Here is a 15,389-nt window from a genome sequence, read left to right as displayed (position 1 = left end):
GCGCTGGGGTACATTCTCTGCACTGAACTTGAAAGTGCAGCAAATCCTTCGATTAGCACAGCCAATTTCAAATGTTCAAACCACATCTGAACAAGGATTTTGTCTGTTGGAGACCCTATAACTTATTTCTGAACAGGGGTTTTTTGGCCTTTCTTACCAAGCTATGCATGGAAGACAATGCCATCCCTTTTTACTATTTTTCAGTTAGAAATTGAATGGGAATAAAGGACCTTTCAAATCATTAATCAGCAAAACTCATGGCTGGCTTCCAATCCCAGAACACACCCTCACCCTCCCCTTTCTCCCAGTTCAACTCTTATAGAACTGAAGAAAGGAATGGATCTGAAGAGAGACAAAGGGACTCTGTTTCTCACATGGTCTCACTAATGCCTCTCTCCTTGCCCAAGGCCCGATTATGTGATCAATTTTCATTGCACACTTGTCCCCCGTTCATCTCATTCCTTGTCCCTCCCTTCCTTGGGGACCCTCTTGACCGTTGTCACTGCTCAGCATCCCCAGGAAGGGTCCTGGGCACAGCCACTGCTCTGGGGATCCAGCTTTGTGGATGGGAACAAATCCTGTGTCACAGGCTGCCAGAACAGGCTCACAACAGGGGACGTGGCTCTCACAGCACCTCTCCTCTGCCCAGAGATGCCCACTTTCATTCTCCAAAGTTACCCACGTCCTTTTTGTTTTTTCCATCATTCCTATCAACCTGCTATTGTCCAACATCCTCCTCATGCTTCCATGGGCGGGAGGGAACTGCTGTTACCCAGCTGCAGCCAGGAGAGGAACATATCCCTTGGACAACACATTCCATGGAGAGCACATCCCATGAACAACACACCCTTTAGAGCAACACATTCCATGGAGCAGCGCGTCCCTACTTTTTTCCTCTTCCTTTGCAATTCCCGTCCGATTGCTGCTGCGCTGTGAAGCTCCGCAGGGCAGTTTGTTTTTACATTTCCACGGGTTCTTTTCCGCACGTGAGGCCGTGTGTGCCCCCTCACGGCCTGCCCGCCGCTCCCCCTCAGCCGCCGCCATCCCGGCTCTCCCGCTCCCCCTCAGCCGCCGCCATCCCGGCTCTCCCGCCCCTCCTCCGCCGCCATCCCGGCTCTCTCCCTCCCCCCCAGCCGCCATCCCGGCTCTCCCGCCCCTCCTCCGCCGCCATCCCGGCTCTCCCGCCCCGCCCGTTCCGGCCGCTCGGAGGGGAGGGGAGGGGAGGGCCGGGCTGGCAGCCATGGAGGACGCCGATTACTTCGAGGGCAGCGCGGCCGAGTGGGGCAGCGAGGCGGACGGGGGCGCGGTGAGCGGGATGAGGGATGGCCGCAGCCTCAGGCGTGTCCTGGAGCAACCCCTGGGCGTAGACTCCGAGCATTCCCCTGAGTCCGGAGCATCCTCCGGGAGAATTCCCCCCGGGCCCTCCCACTCCTTCGCGGGGGCTCCGGGCTGAGGCGAGGAGCGCCGGGTGTGAGGGCAGGGCCGGGCCGGGGCTCCGTGGTTAAACAGCGGCAAGGCCGTGCTGGTTTTGGTGCCTTCTCCGTTAGTAATGGCTGTGTGCCGGGGTGCTGGCGGTGCTGAGCCGAGGTCTGTGTGGTGCTGTGGGCAAAAAGAGCCTGAATATGGGAGTGTGGGGGGAAACGGGACAGGGGAGGCTGACCTGACTGTGCTTATGAGCAGCAAGATGATGAGGATGGGGAGGGAGAGGATGATGCCGAAGTCCAGCAGGAGTGCCTGAAGAAATTTTCAACCCCTGACTATATAATGGAACCGTCTATATTTAACACGTTGAAGAGGTGAGTGTGACCTGATGTGTGTTACGGTGTGTTAGAGGTGTTACTTTGTACGGAAATGTGTGCAAATGTATACATGGTGCTGTTATTTCCCCTTTACATTTAGAGTTCGATTGTGTTTTTTGGTTCTAATATGGCTCAAATCGTTCTTTCATCAGATACTTTCAAGCAGGAGGATCTCCAGAGAATGTTATTCAACTCCTCTCTGAAAACTACACTGCAGTGGCACAGACTGTCAATTTGCTGGCAGAGTGGCTCATTCAGACAGGTATGATACAAGATATATAGTAGTTTGAGTCTATAATTTTTGTTCTGTCAGAAATATCTGAATTTGTGGCAAATTTGCTCATACACAGGAAGCGGATTGTTATAAAGTTGTCATCCTGTATGTGGCTAAATCCTTTATAATAACAGGTTTATTCCACTTGGAGAATGAAGCAATATGTTGATGAAATGCCAACAAACTGTGTTATAAAAGGTTTTATAGTTGAAGCAACTGCATAAATTATAGTTTCTTTTTAATTTCATTCAAAGGATGAGGGTGCTGTTACATAGCATATGTAGTGTTTGGTATCTTGTAAGAGAATTAATTATATTATCATTATTACATTACCAGAATTATTGTACTCTGGTTTCAGAAATGCAGAACTCCTCATTGGTATTGGTGTGTTATTTTGTAGAATACTATCAAAGCTACTGATAACCCATATTTTAAAGGATGAACTTTAATGTGTAGTAACGTGGGTTTGTGCTGCAGCCCTGGGAATGCCTTTTTTGGTTAAAACACCCCTGCATTTTGCTGTTACATCAGTAACAGTCCTGGTGATGGCTGGCATTGCTTTTTGTGTGTCTGATGAGGAAAGCAAGAGGAAGGTTGTGACCTGTCTGAGATCAGTTTAGCATTTAGGAAAAATAGGTGGAAAATATGTAAATCTGTGTCAGTGCAGCTCAATAATAGAACTGATGGCTCTCCTCTCATCTTCTCTGTGTTGAGAAATTTTGGAGTTTCTGTTCTCACTGGAAAGTGTGGGATGCTGCTGCTGTGTTCCATTGGACTGCATTGCATCTGCCTAGTGTTTTGTTCCTCCTGTGCAGGTGTTGAGCCAATGCAAGTTCAGGAGACTGTTGAGAACCACTTGAAGAGCTTACTGATCAAGCACTTTGACCCTCGGAAAGCAGACTCCATCTTTACAGAGGAAGGAGAGGTGTGCATGGAATCCCTGTTGCTGTCTCTACAGTGGATCCTTCCTAGATGCTTTCATCTGATGGAGTGGTGAAGGGAAGGGAAATTGAATCTTCAAAGCTCTTTGGCTGAGGAACTGCTGGTTTCAGAAAACCAGTTCTATCTCACTGGAGTCCTCAGAGGTTTAGAGAACTTGGAAATTTGGAATGCTCCTTTGTAATAAAGCTCTGTAGAGCAACTCACAGTACTGCTGAGAGGTAAAAGCCTTGCTTTTTGTGATCCTGACAACAAGATAGTCTTAAATTTCTCTCTGTTGCTCTGTTCTTTTCAGACTCCAGCCTGGCTTGAGCAAATGATAGCACATACCACATGGAGAGATCTTTTTTACAAATTGGCAGAAGCCCATCCTGATTGTTTAATGCTTAATTTTACTGTGAAGGTACTCTACTTAAGTCTGATGAATAAGAATATCCATGGAGGACTAGTTGTTCTGGCATCAAATGTTAGTTGTGCTCTTGCTTGTATCTTTAGTGTACTCTTGCTAATACTAATTAGTAAAAGTACACCTTGGTGGGAGGATTTTGCTACAGGTTTCAGTAAGTGTCATTTCCCAGTTTGAAGTACTGTTTTTTATATTTTTGTTGAGGTGTGGGGGTTTTATTTTTTTTTCTTGTTTGTGTTCCTTTTATCTCTGTGTGAAAATTCTGGATTTCTAGATTTGTTGCATTGGAACCTCTCAGTCAGTTTTGTATGTTTCTGTGACAAGAAAGGAATTATACATTTTGATGTGCTCTGCTACATTTTTTATTATTGTGCTTTATTTTTGCTACATCTTTATTGGTTTCCTTTTCTGTAGACCACAATAGAAGTGTAAATTCCAGTCAGTGTATGCAGAGGTGAAACTTCGATTCTAGGTGTTCTTCTAGATTTGTTAGGATATCAGAAATACAAATGTAAATAACACAAGATTTCTGTGATTTTTTTATAGCTTATATCTGATGCTGGGTATCAAGGGGAAATAACCAGTGTTTCAACAGCATGTCAGCAACTAGAAGTATTTTCCAGAGTCCTGCGTACATCTCTGGCAACAATTTTAGATGGAGGAGAAGAAAACCTTGAGAAAAACCTCCCTGAGTTTGCTGTAAGTTTGCTTTTTTGACTTTTTTCCCCCTTTTTATATGGAAAAAGAAGTGTTCTGCTTTCCAGTTAGGAGATACAGATCACTGTGGGATTGTAGCCAATCTTGATGTCCTACAAAAGCTTATGAAGAGGAGGTATATCTGATTTAAAACCCAGAAATTTATATTTTTGGTCATTCTGTGACCAAGAATTTCTTAGGTTGCTTATGTGATACTTCTTATATTTATTAAATGGGTTGTAAAAAGGTGGGGATAGAAGTGTTGTCCTTCATGTGTACTGCAAGATCTAAAGATCAGTCTTGTCAGTCCCCTGGCAAATGAAAATAATCCACGTCAGCGTGAAAGTTGCCATCTGAATCAACTCAGCATGTGTTCAGTGTTGTGAAACAGCACAAAGATTTTCAGCTGGCTTTGAGCTTCTCTTAGTGTTTAAATACTGCACAGAAAGTACCGAGCATAAGTAGAATAGATTTTCCTCTCAGTTTTGGCATTTGAGAAATGAAGTTCTCAATTCAGCCATTTCTTCGTGTTTGTTGTCAGTGCTTTTCTGTATTTTCCTCTTAGCTGTTGGGGTTTTGGCTTTGTTGTTAAGTTGTTTGCCTTTTGGTTTTTTTCTTTCCTTTGCAATTTTGCTGTTTGTTTGGGTTTTTTTTTCCCCTTTGCTCTCACGGCATTGTAATCACAGGCAGACACTGGGATGTGTTCTTGCTGACTGGTGAGGTTTGTGCTGTGCTTTCACAGAAGATGGTGTGCCATGGAGAACACACGTACCTCTTTGCTCAGTCCATGATGTCCATCCTGGCCCAGGAGGAGCAGGGCGGCTCCGCTGTCCGACGGATCGCTCAGGAGGTTCAGCGGTACGCCCACGAGAAGTGAGTGCCAGCCGTGGGCTCAGGGAAATGGAGCTCACCACAGTCTGTAAACTCTGCTGCCTTTCACTCGTTCTTGATCACCTTTCACCAGCAAAAGGAGAATCTTTAGCTGCAGCTGAGCAGTTCTTGTAGCAGAGCTTGAAGCTGTGGAACAGCAGAAAAATTCAGTGTCCTGTACGGGAGAGACCTGAAACTAGAAAAGCAAAGACGTGAAGTTTCTGTCTATTAAGAAATATCTGTTTCTATTTTTCTTTTAACATATTGGAAATAAACAAGGCAAACACAGGCCTGTTTCTGTAATTACCCTAAGGCATTACATCCCACAGAATATACCCTGTTGACCTAGTGAGACTTCATCTGAAATGTCTGAATTTAGACAGTAAGTCACTGTGTGTGTTTGCTTTTCCTGCAGAGGGCATGATGCCAGTCAGATTACCTTAGCCCTGGGTACTGCAGCCTCCTACCCCCGAGCTTGCCAGGCTCTGGGAGCAATGCTATCCAAAGGAGCTCTGAATCCAGCAGATATCACTGTCCTCTTCAAAATGTTTACAAGCATGGACCCACCTCCAGTAGAACTGGTCAGTAATTACCTGTTTGTAACCTCTGAAACTTATTTCTGTTGCAGTAGCATTCGGAAATAGGGTGCCCTGTGCTAAGTGTTGTATGGACAAAAACATTAAATCAGCACTCACTTTCCCTTATGTAATTGTCAGTAATGTCTGTTGAAGCTGCTGCTTGCATTCTGGTTTGCATTAGCTTTGTGGTACTTTCGTAGAGGTTTTTTAATCATTCCAAGTTGTGTTTTTACATATAACTAAATTAACTAACTTTTCCATAGGAAATAAAAATGGGAAGGAATTAGTTCTTAAAACAAAAAAAAATTGAGGAAAAAATCCCTGCCCACTTTAGCAGTTTGTTATAAGCAGGCTTAAATGATACATTTCACACTTCTCACTGCATTGTTCTAACATGGCTTTTGGTAAGAAAAGGCAAGATTTTGATACTTTAGCAGTATGGTCTGTATCTGATTCCTTTTTTTCCTTTTTCTCTGTGTCTCTTCAGGAAAGTGTTTAACGTACACTTAAAGGAAAATGTGTTTATCTTGTTCTATGCAAGGTATATCTGATGCAGAAACTCCATTCTTAGTCACCTCTCATGATTCTCAGGCTCTGATAAATTGTTCTTTCTCTTCACAGATTCGAGTGCCTGCATTTCTGGACCTCTTCATGCAGTCCTTGTTTAAACCAGGTGCTAAGATCAACCAGGATCACAAACATAAATATATTCACATACTGGCATATGCAGCTAGTGTTGTAGAGATGTGGAAAAAGGTAATGTTCACTTCTGTGAACAATATTATTTTTACCTGTAGCCTATCTGTGCTGAAAAAAATGTATGGTTGTGAAGTTGCTCAGTTCAAAATAATATATTCAGCTTAGTTTACCTATTTTAATACTAAATGCTTCTGCCTTCAACAGAGGTGATTAAAAAGTGTAGATCCTGATGATCAAACGACAGTTTGAGTGCACTGAGAATTAAATAAAACAAACATCCTTGTACTCAGATCACTCATAATTAATTCTTCTGAAACTTGCATGTGAGTCTGAATTTCGAGACACAGGATGCAATTCTAGGTTTATTGCAGGTTACAGCTCCTTTCCTTAAATGACCAAAGACATCTGCAACTTTTGCATTCCAACTTTGCAATAATTTTGCAGAACAAGAGAGTCAGCATAAACAAGGATGAACTCAAGTCAACCTCAAAAGCCATTGAGACTGTTCACAATCTGTGTTGCAATGAGAACAAAGGGGCATCAGAGCTGGTTGCAGAACTGAGCACTCTCTATCAGTGCATCAGGTGAGCACAGAGGCTGGGAATCTTTCATGAGGACATAAATTCTGTCTTTCACACACAACTTGTCCTCCTTGGGTGGCAGAACATGATTTTCTGTGCCTGAGGAAAATGATGGCAGATTACTTCAGGTTCCTAATAAAACTTCCATTTATTTTTTCATGCTGCTGTGCTGAAGTACTGTCTCTCTGTAGGTTCCCAGTGGTGGCTATGGGTGTGTTGAAATGGGTGGATTGGACAGTGTCAGAGCCAAGGTACTTCCAGCTGCAGACTGATCACACCCCAGTTCACCTGGCACTGCTGGATGAGGTAAGAGCGTCTGTAAAACTTTGCTGGAGAGCAAGAACAGTTCTGGTTCTTGTGTAACACCCAGTGCACTGAGTGCCTGACATTTGCAGTAAGGCAGTAAATATGCAGAGATTAATCTATTTAGGGTAAATTGCTTGGTTTTGTCAGCTCAGCATTACTTACGCCAGGAAAACTTGGGCATCACGGAATGCTTTTCTAAATGAATTTGTGTCTGGCACTGAACATCAGTGTCTGCTGCATTGTGTTTTAAATTACAGTTCTGAGGATCTCACTTTGCTGTGTTGTTTTCAGATCAGTACATGCCATCAGCTGCTTCATCCCCAAGTTCTGCAACTTCTTGTCAAGCTCTTTGAAACAGAACATTCTCAGCTGGATGTGATGGAGCAGGTGATACTCAGAGGATTCAGTGGTTTTTGTTACTTCACATCAATCACTCTTACCCCATTCAACAGCTTTTGCTCTCACAGCAGGGTTAATTTAGAAGTGGTTAAAATGTAGCATAGCAGATACTGAATGAATAAAAGTTGCACACTCTGAGAGCAAGTTCTGATGTGTTGGCACTTCCCTCCTTTCACCATCAGCTGGAGCTGAAGAAGACTCTCCTGGACAGGATGGTTCACTTGCTGAGCCGAGGGTACGTCCTGCCTGTCGTCAGCTACATCCGCAAGTGCCTGGAGAAGCTGGACACGGACATCTCGCTCATCAGATACTTTGTGACAGAGGTCAGCAGCAAAAACTGCTCACTGAAGTCTAGAGATCAAGTTTAAAATCATGTTTTGGATATTCAGAAATACTTGAAGTTCAGGTCAGATTCTGAGCAATGTCTCAGTGGTCACCAGGATGTGACTTGGTCGTACTGATCCTGACTTCTGGAAGTAATAAGGTACTCAGTAGAGCACCCTGAGCATTAAATGGAGACGTCCTGTTCTCCATACAACTACTTGTGTGCTTCCAAAACTGGTATGTGAATTAAATATTGTCCCTCCTCCCCCTGTAAGTGTTAATAATCATCAGTTTTTGTCTGCTGTTTCAGGTGCTTGATGTGATTGCTCCTCCATATACCTCAGACTTTGTACAGCTTTTTCTTCCCATTTTAGAGAATGAAAGTATTGCAGGCACTATAAAAACAGAAGGAGAACATGATCCTGTCACGGAGTTCATAGGTAAGTCATGTTACTCCCTGCATACCTGCTTTCATTTGTTACAATTTGCAAATAATGTTCAGGAGGAAGATTGCTAAAAATAGGAATGCCTGCCAGTTATTTTCACAGACAGCTTCCCTTTTAGGGGCCTGTGTTTAGCAATTTTCCTGTAATCAACAATCTGTGGGTAGTAGTGAGGAAAGTGAAGATAAGTACTGCTTTTTGGGAACTAGCACTGCAGCAAGGAAAGGAGAGGAAGGAAAGTTGTCTGTATAATATTATACAATAATATTATACTCCATCCTAAAAACAAAACCATCTGTCCAGACCCTAAATTTCTCATTATTTACATAATGCAGAAATCCATATGTAAATATATAAATCAGAGAATCATAGCAATGTACTGAACAGCGTCTTTTTTTCTCTCCTTTTAAGCTCATTGCAAGTCTAACTTCATTATGATGAACTGAGCAGTGGAAAACATCAAGAATGCAGCCAGAGCTCATGGTCACTGCTTTGCCATGCTCTCCACCAGTGAGGTTCTGTAAATGGCCAATACAGCAGCAAAAAAAATCCCAACAAAACCAACAAACCTAAAACAAGGAGGAAAAGGCTGAAGGGCATTTGCTTGACTTGCGTGGTGACCTTGACATTCTTATCAGAGGAGTGTTTGTGTTTCATATCAGAGGACTATTAATGTCATTTGGAAAATGGAGTGATACCAAAGGATTTTCTGTTGTTACACAAATCAGTATAAAAATCAATGTTCTGAAGAGGATGGAGAGCAAGAAACATTTATTTGAAAGAACATTGCTTTGGTTACTTGCAGAATTTGTCACTGATTATTTGTGTAATAAACAAAAGATGAAGAACAGGTATGATAATTCCTACAAAAAAACACTTTGCAGATAATTCTCAGAATAGGTCTTGAATGCTCTAGGCTTTGATGTTGCAAGTTGTTAAAAATAGGAATTTGTGGGATTTGTTTTGTGCTGCAGAGAAGCCCTACTATCCATTCCTCCCCTTTGCATTATTTAGAATTCTAAATATCCTACGTGAAAACAAAAAACCTGTTTTGTGTAACAGAGGAGGAGTTGTAACAATCAAGGTTAGTTTTGTATTAAGAGATTAAGTCTATGTGAGTGTATTACCTTTCAGAATCTATTTTTTGCTAAATAGATGCATCAGATGTTACTGGTAAGTTTCATTACCATGTCATTACTGTCCCAAAATATGAACGTGTGCTAAAATTTCATTACTGCTTCTTGTGGCTCTGTTTTTATACTTATCTCTACTCTGTCCTGGCTCATGCCAAACAGTGAGAGATACACCCAACAATAACTTACCTTTCAATAAAGGTGTTTGTTCGTTTCCAGAGATGTCTCTCAGTCTCATTAAGATGACTCATTATCTCTGGTCATGGGGCTAGAGTTCTCTTTTCACCCCTCACTTTTAAACAAACAGTAATTTTCTTGAACAAACAAGTGCATTTTGCTTTTCCATGCACATCTGTTTTCTGAAGAACCTGCTTTCTGACAGACACTGAAACTCTTAAGTGCAGCTGGATGTAAATTTAAAGAGCAAATCACTTGAAAAGGGCAAAAGTTGCTTCTGTAGAGGCTGTTTTGAACTTCCTTGCTTATCTCTGAATAGATTTACTCCAGACTTGCATGAGACCTGGTTTTCATAATTTAAGTAAATTGCACAAGTAACAACAGAAATTATTCACCCTACAGAGAATCAGTTTAGGATACAGCCCTGTATAAGCTCTTGGTGATAATCAAGAGCAGTTTGCTCTGTGTCCACTGCAGCTTTGCCAGAAGTTTAAACAGGGGTTGTTTTTACTTCCCTGTGTTCAGCTTGGTATCACTTCCTCTAAGCAGTTCCTCAGCACTGATGCCTAGAGATGATTTTTACCTTGTTAAACCTTTTGTGGTGCTGTGATCAGTGCTGTCACATGTTTGAACCAGCATCGTTGCTGTATGAACTTGTCCATCAGGCCTTTCACAAGAGAAAGTCCAGTGGAAGCAGCACCATCCAGGAGACAACCACACACCTGTATTAATAAGCTCTTACAATAAATACCCAGTCATGTAAGAGAAAAAAAATCTGTTTATTAAATGCAGTTAGCAATGCCAGATAGTAACATTTGATATGGCACTGATTTGTCATATTAGTGAGGAGTGCTCTGGGTTATGGCAATTTATATTTTGCCTCTTTAGGAGAAAAGGGGCACAGTCACATATTCAAGCAAGAAATTTGAGCAAAGACAAGACTAATTAAGTAGGAAGTGTTTGGACTGTCTTTTGGTCAAAGTAATTCCCATTATATCATTTTGGTGGATAAAAGCAATCTCATTGAGACTTCCAACACCTCTGTTTCACCAGGAGGTCAAGGAAACAAGGTTTATTTTGGACTTATCATGGCTTTTGCATCATTGTAACATATTTGGTCACTACTGTCACAGAATTTAAAAGATGCTCTAGACCCAAATATTGAGTATACTTTTCCAATACATCTAACATGATTTATATTTTAAAAAAATAGATATTTACATGTACAGGTTCTGTGATTCAGTCAGTGTGATTTCAATACTGTGCATCAAGCTAGGCAACTCCTTCATGGGTGAATTACTTCAAGATGTAAATAAAATTAGGGCAGTTCTCTATTTTTTGAAGGCATTGTGTGTTGCATCTGGGCTAATTTTGCAGAACTGCCTGATGATGTTGAACTGTGAAAGAGTCTCAGGCTATTATTCTTTAAACAAAAGGAGGTTGTGCTGGGAAGCTTCCAAAGTAGCTAAACAAAAAGCTGTACCATGTAGAATCAAGGCAATATAGGATCTCCATATGCACAGTCCTCTTCAATAGCCAGATTGTAGTCTCCTCCTCTTCCACCCTTATAGGCACTGGTCACAATCCTCAGCCACCCTCTTTCACCCTGTAGAGGATTTAATTTGCATTGTAAATTAGGAAACACAACTGTAGAAATCGTGTCTGTTCTGTCTGCCAAATATGAGTTAAGTGAACAGAGGAATTCACTCAAGCTGAAGTGTAACCCTGGAGTCATGGGGCAACCTGCTTTAGTGAATTTACATCCCACCCATCCAGTCCAGGTACATTACTTGATTTTTGCCTACAACAGCAATTTCCAGTTGCCTGTAACAGGAGCTGCATGTCCTTGAAAGATAGAATTTGGGATAGACCCGATACTACTCAAGTAGCTTTGGCCAAATGTCCTTGTCTTCAGACTGTCTGGGTTTAACATTTAGCATTTTTAAACTGTTAGTCTAGTTCAAAGCAAGTTTCAGTTTTATATCCACAGGCTGTAGTTTCGCAAGTTAACAAACCCCACCCTCCCTCCAAAGCCAGAAGTGTGTTCCCATGTCTCCTTACCCAGGGCTCTCCCCAGGAGTTACGAACTATCCAATATTCTGTCCCATTTTCCACTCCCCAGCCAGCCACAGACACGATGTGATTCACTGCAGGTGAGGGGTTGTACTCTGTGTACAGTCCCCCTGTGTAGGCATCCAGCTTTTCAGTAGCCATTATGCCACAGCTGCAAGAAAACAGAGAGAAGGTTTCATACAAGGGGATCAGGGCAGGGGCCTGGCTAAAAATCAACTGGTTTTCTTGCATTTTGAATTCTGATCTCGGTTTATATACAAACTAAAGTCTGCATGTTACTGCAGAGCTGCTGACATGTGCTAGAGTGAAAACGTACACTGAGTTGCGTGTATGGTTTTTTTTTTACCTAATTGGTCCATTCTTGTAGATTTCTGCCATCATTTTTTCTCTTCCACTGACAGACCCATAGTCAGCAACTTTCCAGAGAGTGTAGTTCTTGATCACGTGGCATTCTCCAAAAGTGACACAAGTTCCACACTGGTTGAACTTCTTACACTCTGTAAAACAGAAGTGAGGTTACCACTGGAGGCAATCTGTGGGGAGGTGCTTTTCTTAAGTGAAGTGATGGTAAGACATTGAGCTTTTATAATTTGAGGCAGATATTAATAACTTCAGAGTATTTATTAATACATAGTCTCTCTGGTGAACTCAATTATTTTCTGGAAACCACATTTAAAATCCCCATTATCACCGCTTACTGTTCTTTACTTCATAAGTAGAAATACTTGGTTGAGGACATAGAAAAACCATTCCAGTCATACATGACCAGCCAAAGGTAACATTTCTCCTTTGTTCAGCTTGAGGTGACACTTGTAAATATTTCAGTACATTAGAGATTGTGTGTCACGGATTTAAGATATTAAGTTAAAACAATTCAGCTGTGCAAACTTGCCTGAGCATGATTTAGTGCTACATTGTCTGTCTGGAGTAAGAGACCCACACAGGCCCGTAAAGAAAACCTGTTCTGTCAGTCAAACAGAAGGAACCAGTACTCTGAAAACCCAAGAAATTATATTTTTTTTTAAAACACACTAGGATCTGCTAAATCTGGGAAGAAATCCTACAGCAAAGCAGAGACATCCTACTTTGGTCCTTGGCTTGGTAGTTGTTGCAGGTCTCGTCGGGGATGCCGTGGTCATGGGCGTACCTCCAGACCCCGGAGTGGTCCCCGCCCTCGCAGGACCCCGCGTCAGCACAGTCGATGACATTCTGGACAGACAGGTAGGCAGAAGGCCAAGCACCTTTCCTCTTGATGTTGATTCGGTCTGTAAGGTTAAGAACCCGGGGTTTGCTACTGGAATATGTGGGTGGCTACACACTGCAGCTGCTTTTGAAACTGTCTCCTTTTCATCGAACCTGTAACTGTTTGCAGACAGCAGCACTTATGGTTGGAAAAGCCTCTGCTGTCTGCAATGAGGAACACAGTGTGACCTAATTCAAACCAGAGGCTGAGTTATTCTTGTGGGTTTCCTTTAGGAGGGTTTTTTCCATTAAAGACTCAGCAAAAACATGGAGATGAGTAAGATATGTCTAAAGCCTTGAAGAGCCCTAGACCTCTTTTAATTCAAGCCACAGCTTCTGAAAACTTCCAGATCTGTTTCCGGACTTCGACAGCAAAGAGTTTTCAAATACACATCATAAAAAACAGCTCTGACCAGCATCTTTTACAGGAGTAGAGATTTATGTATAAGGCCATACATAAACGTAAGTCCATGGAGCACAAGCTGCTGGCTCTGTGAGACAGTCTTAATTCAGGAGAAAGCTTCCAGAGTTATCTCCTTGCTGTTACATCAGCATCTCACTGTTATCCTGCCAACATCTCACAGAAATCCTGCCACTGTTATCTCAGACAGGCACCACCACCCTTCCTGCCTTATTTTGTCAGAAACAACAAGCTTACTTGGTGGAAAAGCTTCCTGACGAGTATTTATAAACTGCTTCTCTGCATTAACAGTCTTAACTGATGCCACTGTAGTACTTTAAATCCTATTAGTACCAACAACATTCAAATACATGTGATAGAACAGGGAGCTCTCATCCCAGCCTACTCATCCTGCAAGTTACTGTATTTTACCTATCCCAGTACTTCACTCCATCCTGGCAGGTGTCATACATGTCCATATCCTTGTATGATGCATGAGTCCTGCTATCTGCTCACACCTGCCTTGTCTACCCCCTTCTCCCCAGTTTCCTCTAGCTCTCCTTCACAAGCAATTTTCCTACAGCCTCCCTGTGCAAGTGGTGCTTCTCCAGCACATAACTGTTGCGTGCAAATCATGTATTCTCTCTAGAGCCACTACTTCCCCATCTGTAGCAAGCTACTACTTCCCCTTGACTAAGAAAAAGGCTGAAGATTCCTGCTGAAATCAGACTTGTGTGTCTGCTGTGGTGGTCAGTTCATTGGAATGACACAGCTCTTGTAGCAAATACCCCACACGAGGCACCATTTTTATTTCTTTAATTTCCTCACTCCCAGCATGGCTGGAGAACCCCTGCTCTAGTGCCACAGGCCGAGGTACCCGAAAGGGGAAGGAGACCGGACAATTCTTCTGTGTCTGCTGCTGCCATCACCACAACTCCGAGGGGAGAGCAGAAACCCCAGCTCTTAAACCAGGACCTAAAGAGCAGTTTGGGAGGAGCTATAACCACATTCCTTCTGCAGACAGGTTACTGACCACATACCAGCGTTCCCCCCTTGCTGCCTTTGGATAAGGTGGAGACAGCCTCACTCCGGTCACTTTTTGTATCGAAACCAGCCCTCCTTGCCTTCAGCTTGGGCATTCCCACTGATGTGGTGTATTCACAGACACCTCAGCCTCGGTTTCGCTGGGTTAGTCAGTGCAGTGATTAAACACTTTATACCAGCCGTCAATAACCTGAAGCTAAACTTCCTTTGCTACCCAAAGCCTCCCGATTCCAGCGGAGAGCCAGCCCGGCAGGTGAACCCGAGCATACCTGCCAAGGCGCTGGTGCTGCCATGGGCCCAGCAGGACCCGCAGTACTGGGGGATGTGCTGGTTCCGAGTGGTGCTGGCATAATTCACCCCATTCACGTTCCTCCAGTCCCAGCTCTGCGGCAGCGCCGACACATCCAGGTACTCGTGCGGGCGGGGGTAGGTCCTGCGGGGGGGACGGGACGGGGAGGTAGCGCCGGCAATCCCCGGAGCAGGGCAGACCGGTGGATTTTACTTTTTTTTATTATTTTATTTTATTTTTTTAACCCACGGATTTCACCGAGTTTCGTAACGGGGCCGCGAGTGTCCGGCGGGATCACGTGACGGCTCCGGCCCCAAAGTCTCGTGACCGCTCCCCCGGAGCGGGCCGGGCCGGGCTGGGCCGGAACGGGCCCGAATCCACCCCCCTCCGGAACGGGCCCGAACCCCCCGAGCCCCGGCTGTGCCTGCCCAGCCCTTCCCCAGCGCTTCTCTCCGCCGAGCGGCCGGGAGCGCCACCCGGGAGGGGACGAGGGACCGAAGCTCACCTGAGGGCCGGCGCCTTGCGTGGGGCCGGTTTGTAGCAGTGCTGCCCTGCCCTGAAGTAGAGCCCGGCGCGGGCGGGCGGGCAGAGGCAGCCGCAGAGCAGCAGCAGAAGGAGGGGGATGAGGGGCTGGAGCAGCGTGGCCATGCTGGGACAGCGGCAGCTCCCGGGATGCGGCCGCCACCGGGATTTAAGAGCGGCGGGAGGCGCGGAGGG

General features: G+C 44.0%; 2 protein-coding genes across 3 annotated transcripts; one reads left to right on the top strand and one right to left on the bottom strand.

The window, feature by feature from the left end:
• The first annotated feature begins 1,240 nt into the window (after window positions 1-1,240).
• Window positions 1,241-9,665, top strand: NELFCD (negative elongation factor complex member C/D). 2 transcript variants are annotated; one of them, XM_062505319.1, is made up of 15 exons: window positions 1,241-1,306; window positions 1,681-1,796; window positions 1,952-2,061; window positions 2,889-2,998; window positions 3,308-3,415; window positions 3,965-4,117; window positions 4,857-4,987; window positions 5,400-5,565; window positions 6,184-6,318; window positions 6,706-6,845; window positions 7,034-7,148; window positions 7,440-7,535; window positions 7,730-7,870; window positions 8,182-8,311; window positions 8,726-9,665. In XM_062505319.1, exons 1-15 carry the CDS (start codon window positions 1,241-1,243, stop codon window positions 8,758-8,760), a joined length of 1,752 nt encoding a protein of 583 aa, XP_062361303.1. In that variant the 3' UTR covers window positions 8,761-9,665. The 2 variants fall into 2 exon arrangements, with proteins under 2 accessions (XP_062361303.1, XP_062361304.1); XM_062505320.1 differs by lacking the exon at window positions 1,241-1,306 and having other exon boundaries at window positions 1,678-1,796.
• Window positions 9,666-10,384: 719 nt separating this feature from the next.
• On the bottom strand, window positions 10,385-15,385 carry CTSZ (cathepsin Z). The gene is made up of 6 exons (XM_062505321.1): window positions 15,178-15,385; window positions 14,653-14,816; window positions 12,783-12,962; window positions 12,044-12,194; window positions 11,686-11,848; window positions 10,385-11,230 (listed from the first exon to the last, which is right to left on the bottom strand). The coding sequence occupies exons 1-6, from the start codon at window positions 15,318-15,320 to the stop codon at window positions 11,117-11,119; spliced, it is 915 nt and encodes a 304-aa protein (XP_062361305.1). The 5' UTR covers window positions 15,321-15,385; the 3' UTR covers window positions 10,385-11,116.
• Between the last annotated feature and the right edge of the window lie 4 nt (window positions 15,386-15,389).

Source organism: Cinclus cinclus, chromosome 18 (genome assembly GCF_963662255.1).
Source record: "Cinclus cinclus chromosome 18, bCinCin1.1, whole genome shotgun sequence".
In the NCBI taxonomy this organism is placed as follows: Eukaryota; Metazoa; Chordata; class Aves; order Passeriformes; family Cinclidae; genus Cinclus; species Cinclus cinclus.
The sequence above is the reverse complement of the archived record's forward strand: the minus strand, read 5'-3'. Positions and strand labels throughout refer to the sequence as shown.

Excerpts from the sequence above, each read along its gene's own strand:
- CTSZ (XM_062505321.1), bottom strand. The coding sequence starts at position 15,320 with ATGGCCACGCTGCTCCAGCCCCTCATCCCCCTCCTTCTGCTGCTGCTC. Across the intron at positions 12,963-14,652 it reads CAGCACCAGCGCCTTGGCAG|ACCGAATCAACATCAAGAGG; the intron begins GTATGCTCGGGT and ends TTAACCTTACAG. Across the intron at positions 12,195-12,782 it reads CTACCAAGCCAAGGACCAAA|AGTGTAAGAAGTTCAACCAG; the intron begins GTAGGATGTCTC and ends TCTGTTTTACAG.
- NELFCD (XM_062505319.1), top strand. The coding sequence starts at position 1,241 with ATGGAGGACGCCGATTACTTCGAGGGCAGCGCGGCCGAGTGGGGCAGC. Across the intron at positions 3,416-3,964 it reads TGCTTAATTTTACTGTGAAG|CTTATATCTGATGCTGGGTA; the intron begins GTACTCTACTTA and ends ATTTTTTTATAG. Across the intron at positions 4,988-5,399 it reads CAGCGGTACGCCCACGAGAA|AGGGCATGATGCCAGTCAGA; the intron begins GTGAGTGCCAGC and ends CTTTTCCTGCAG.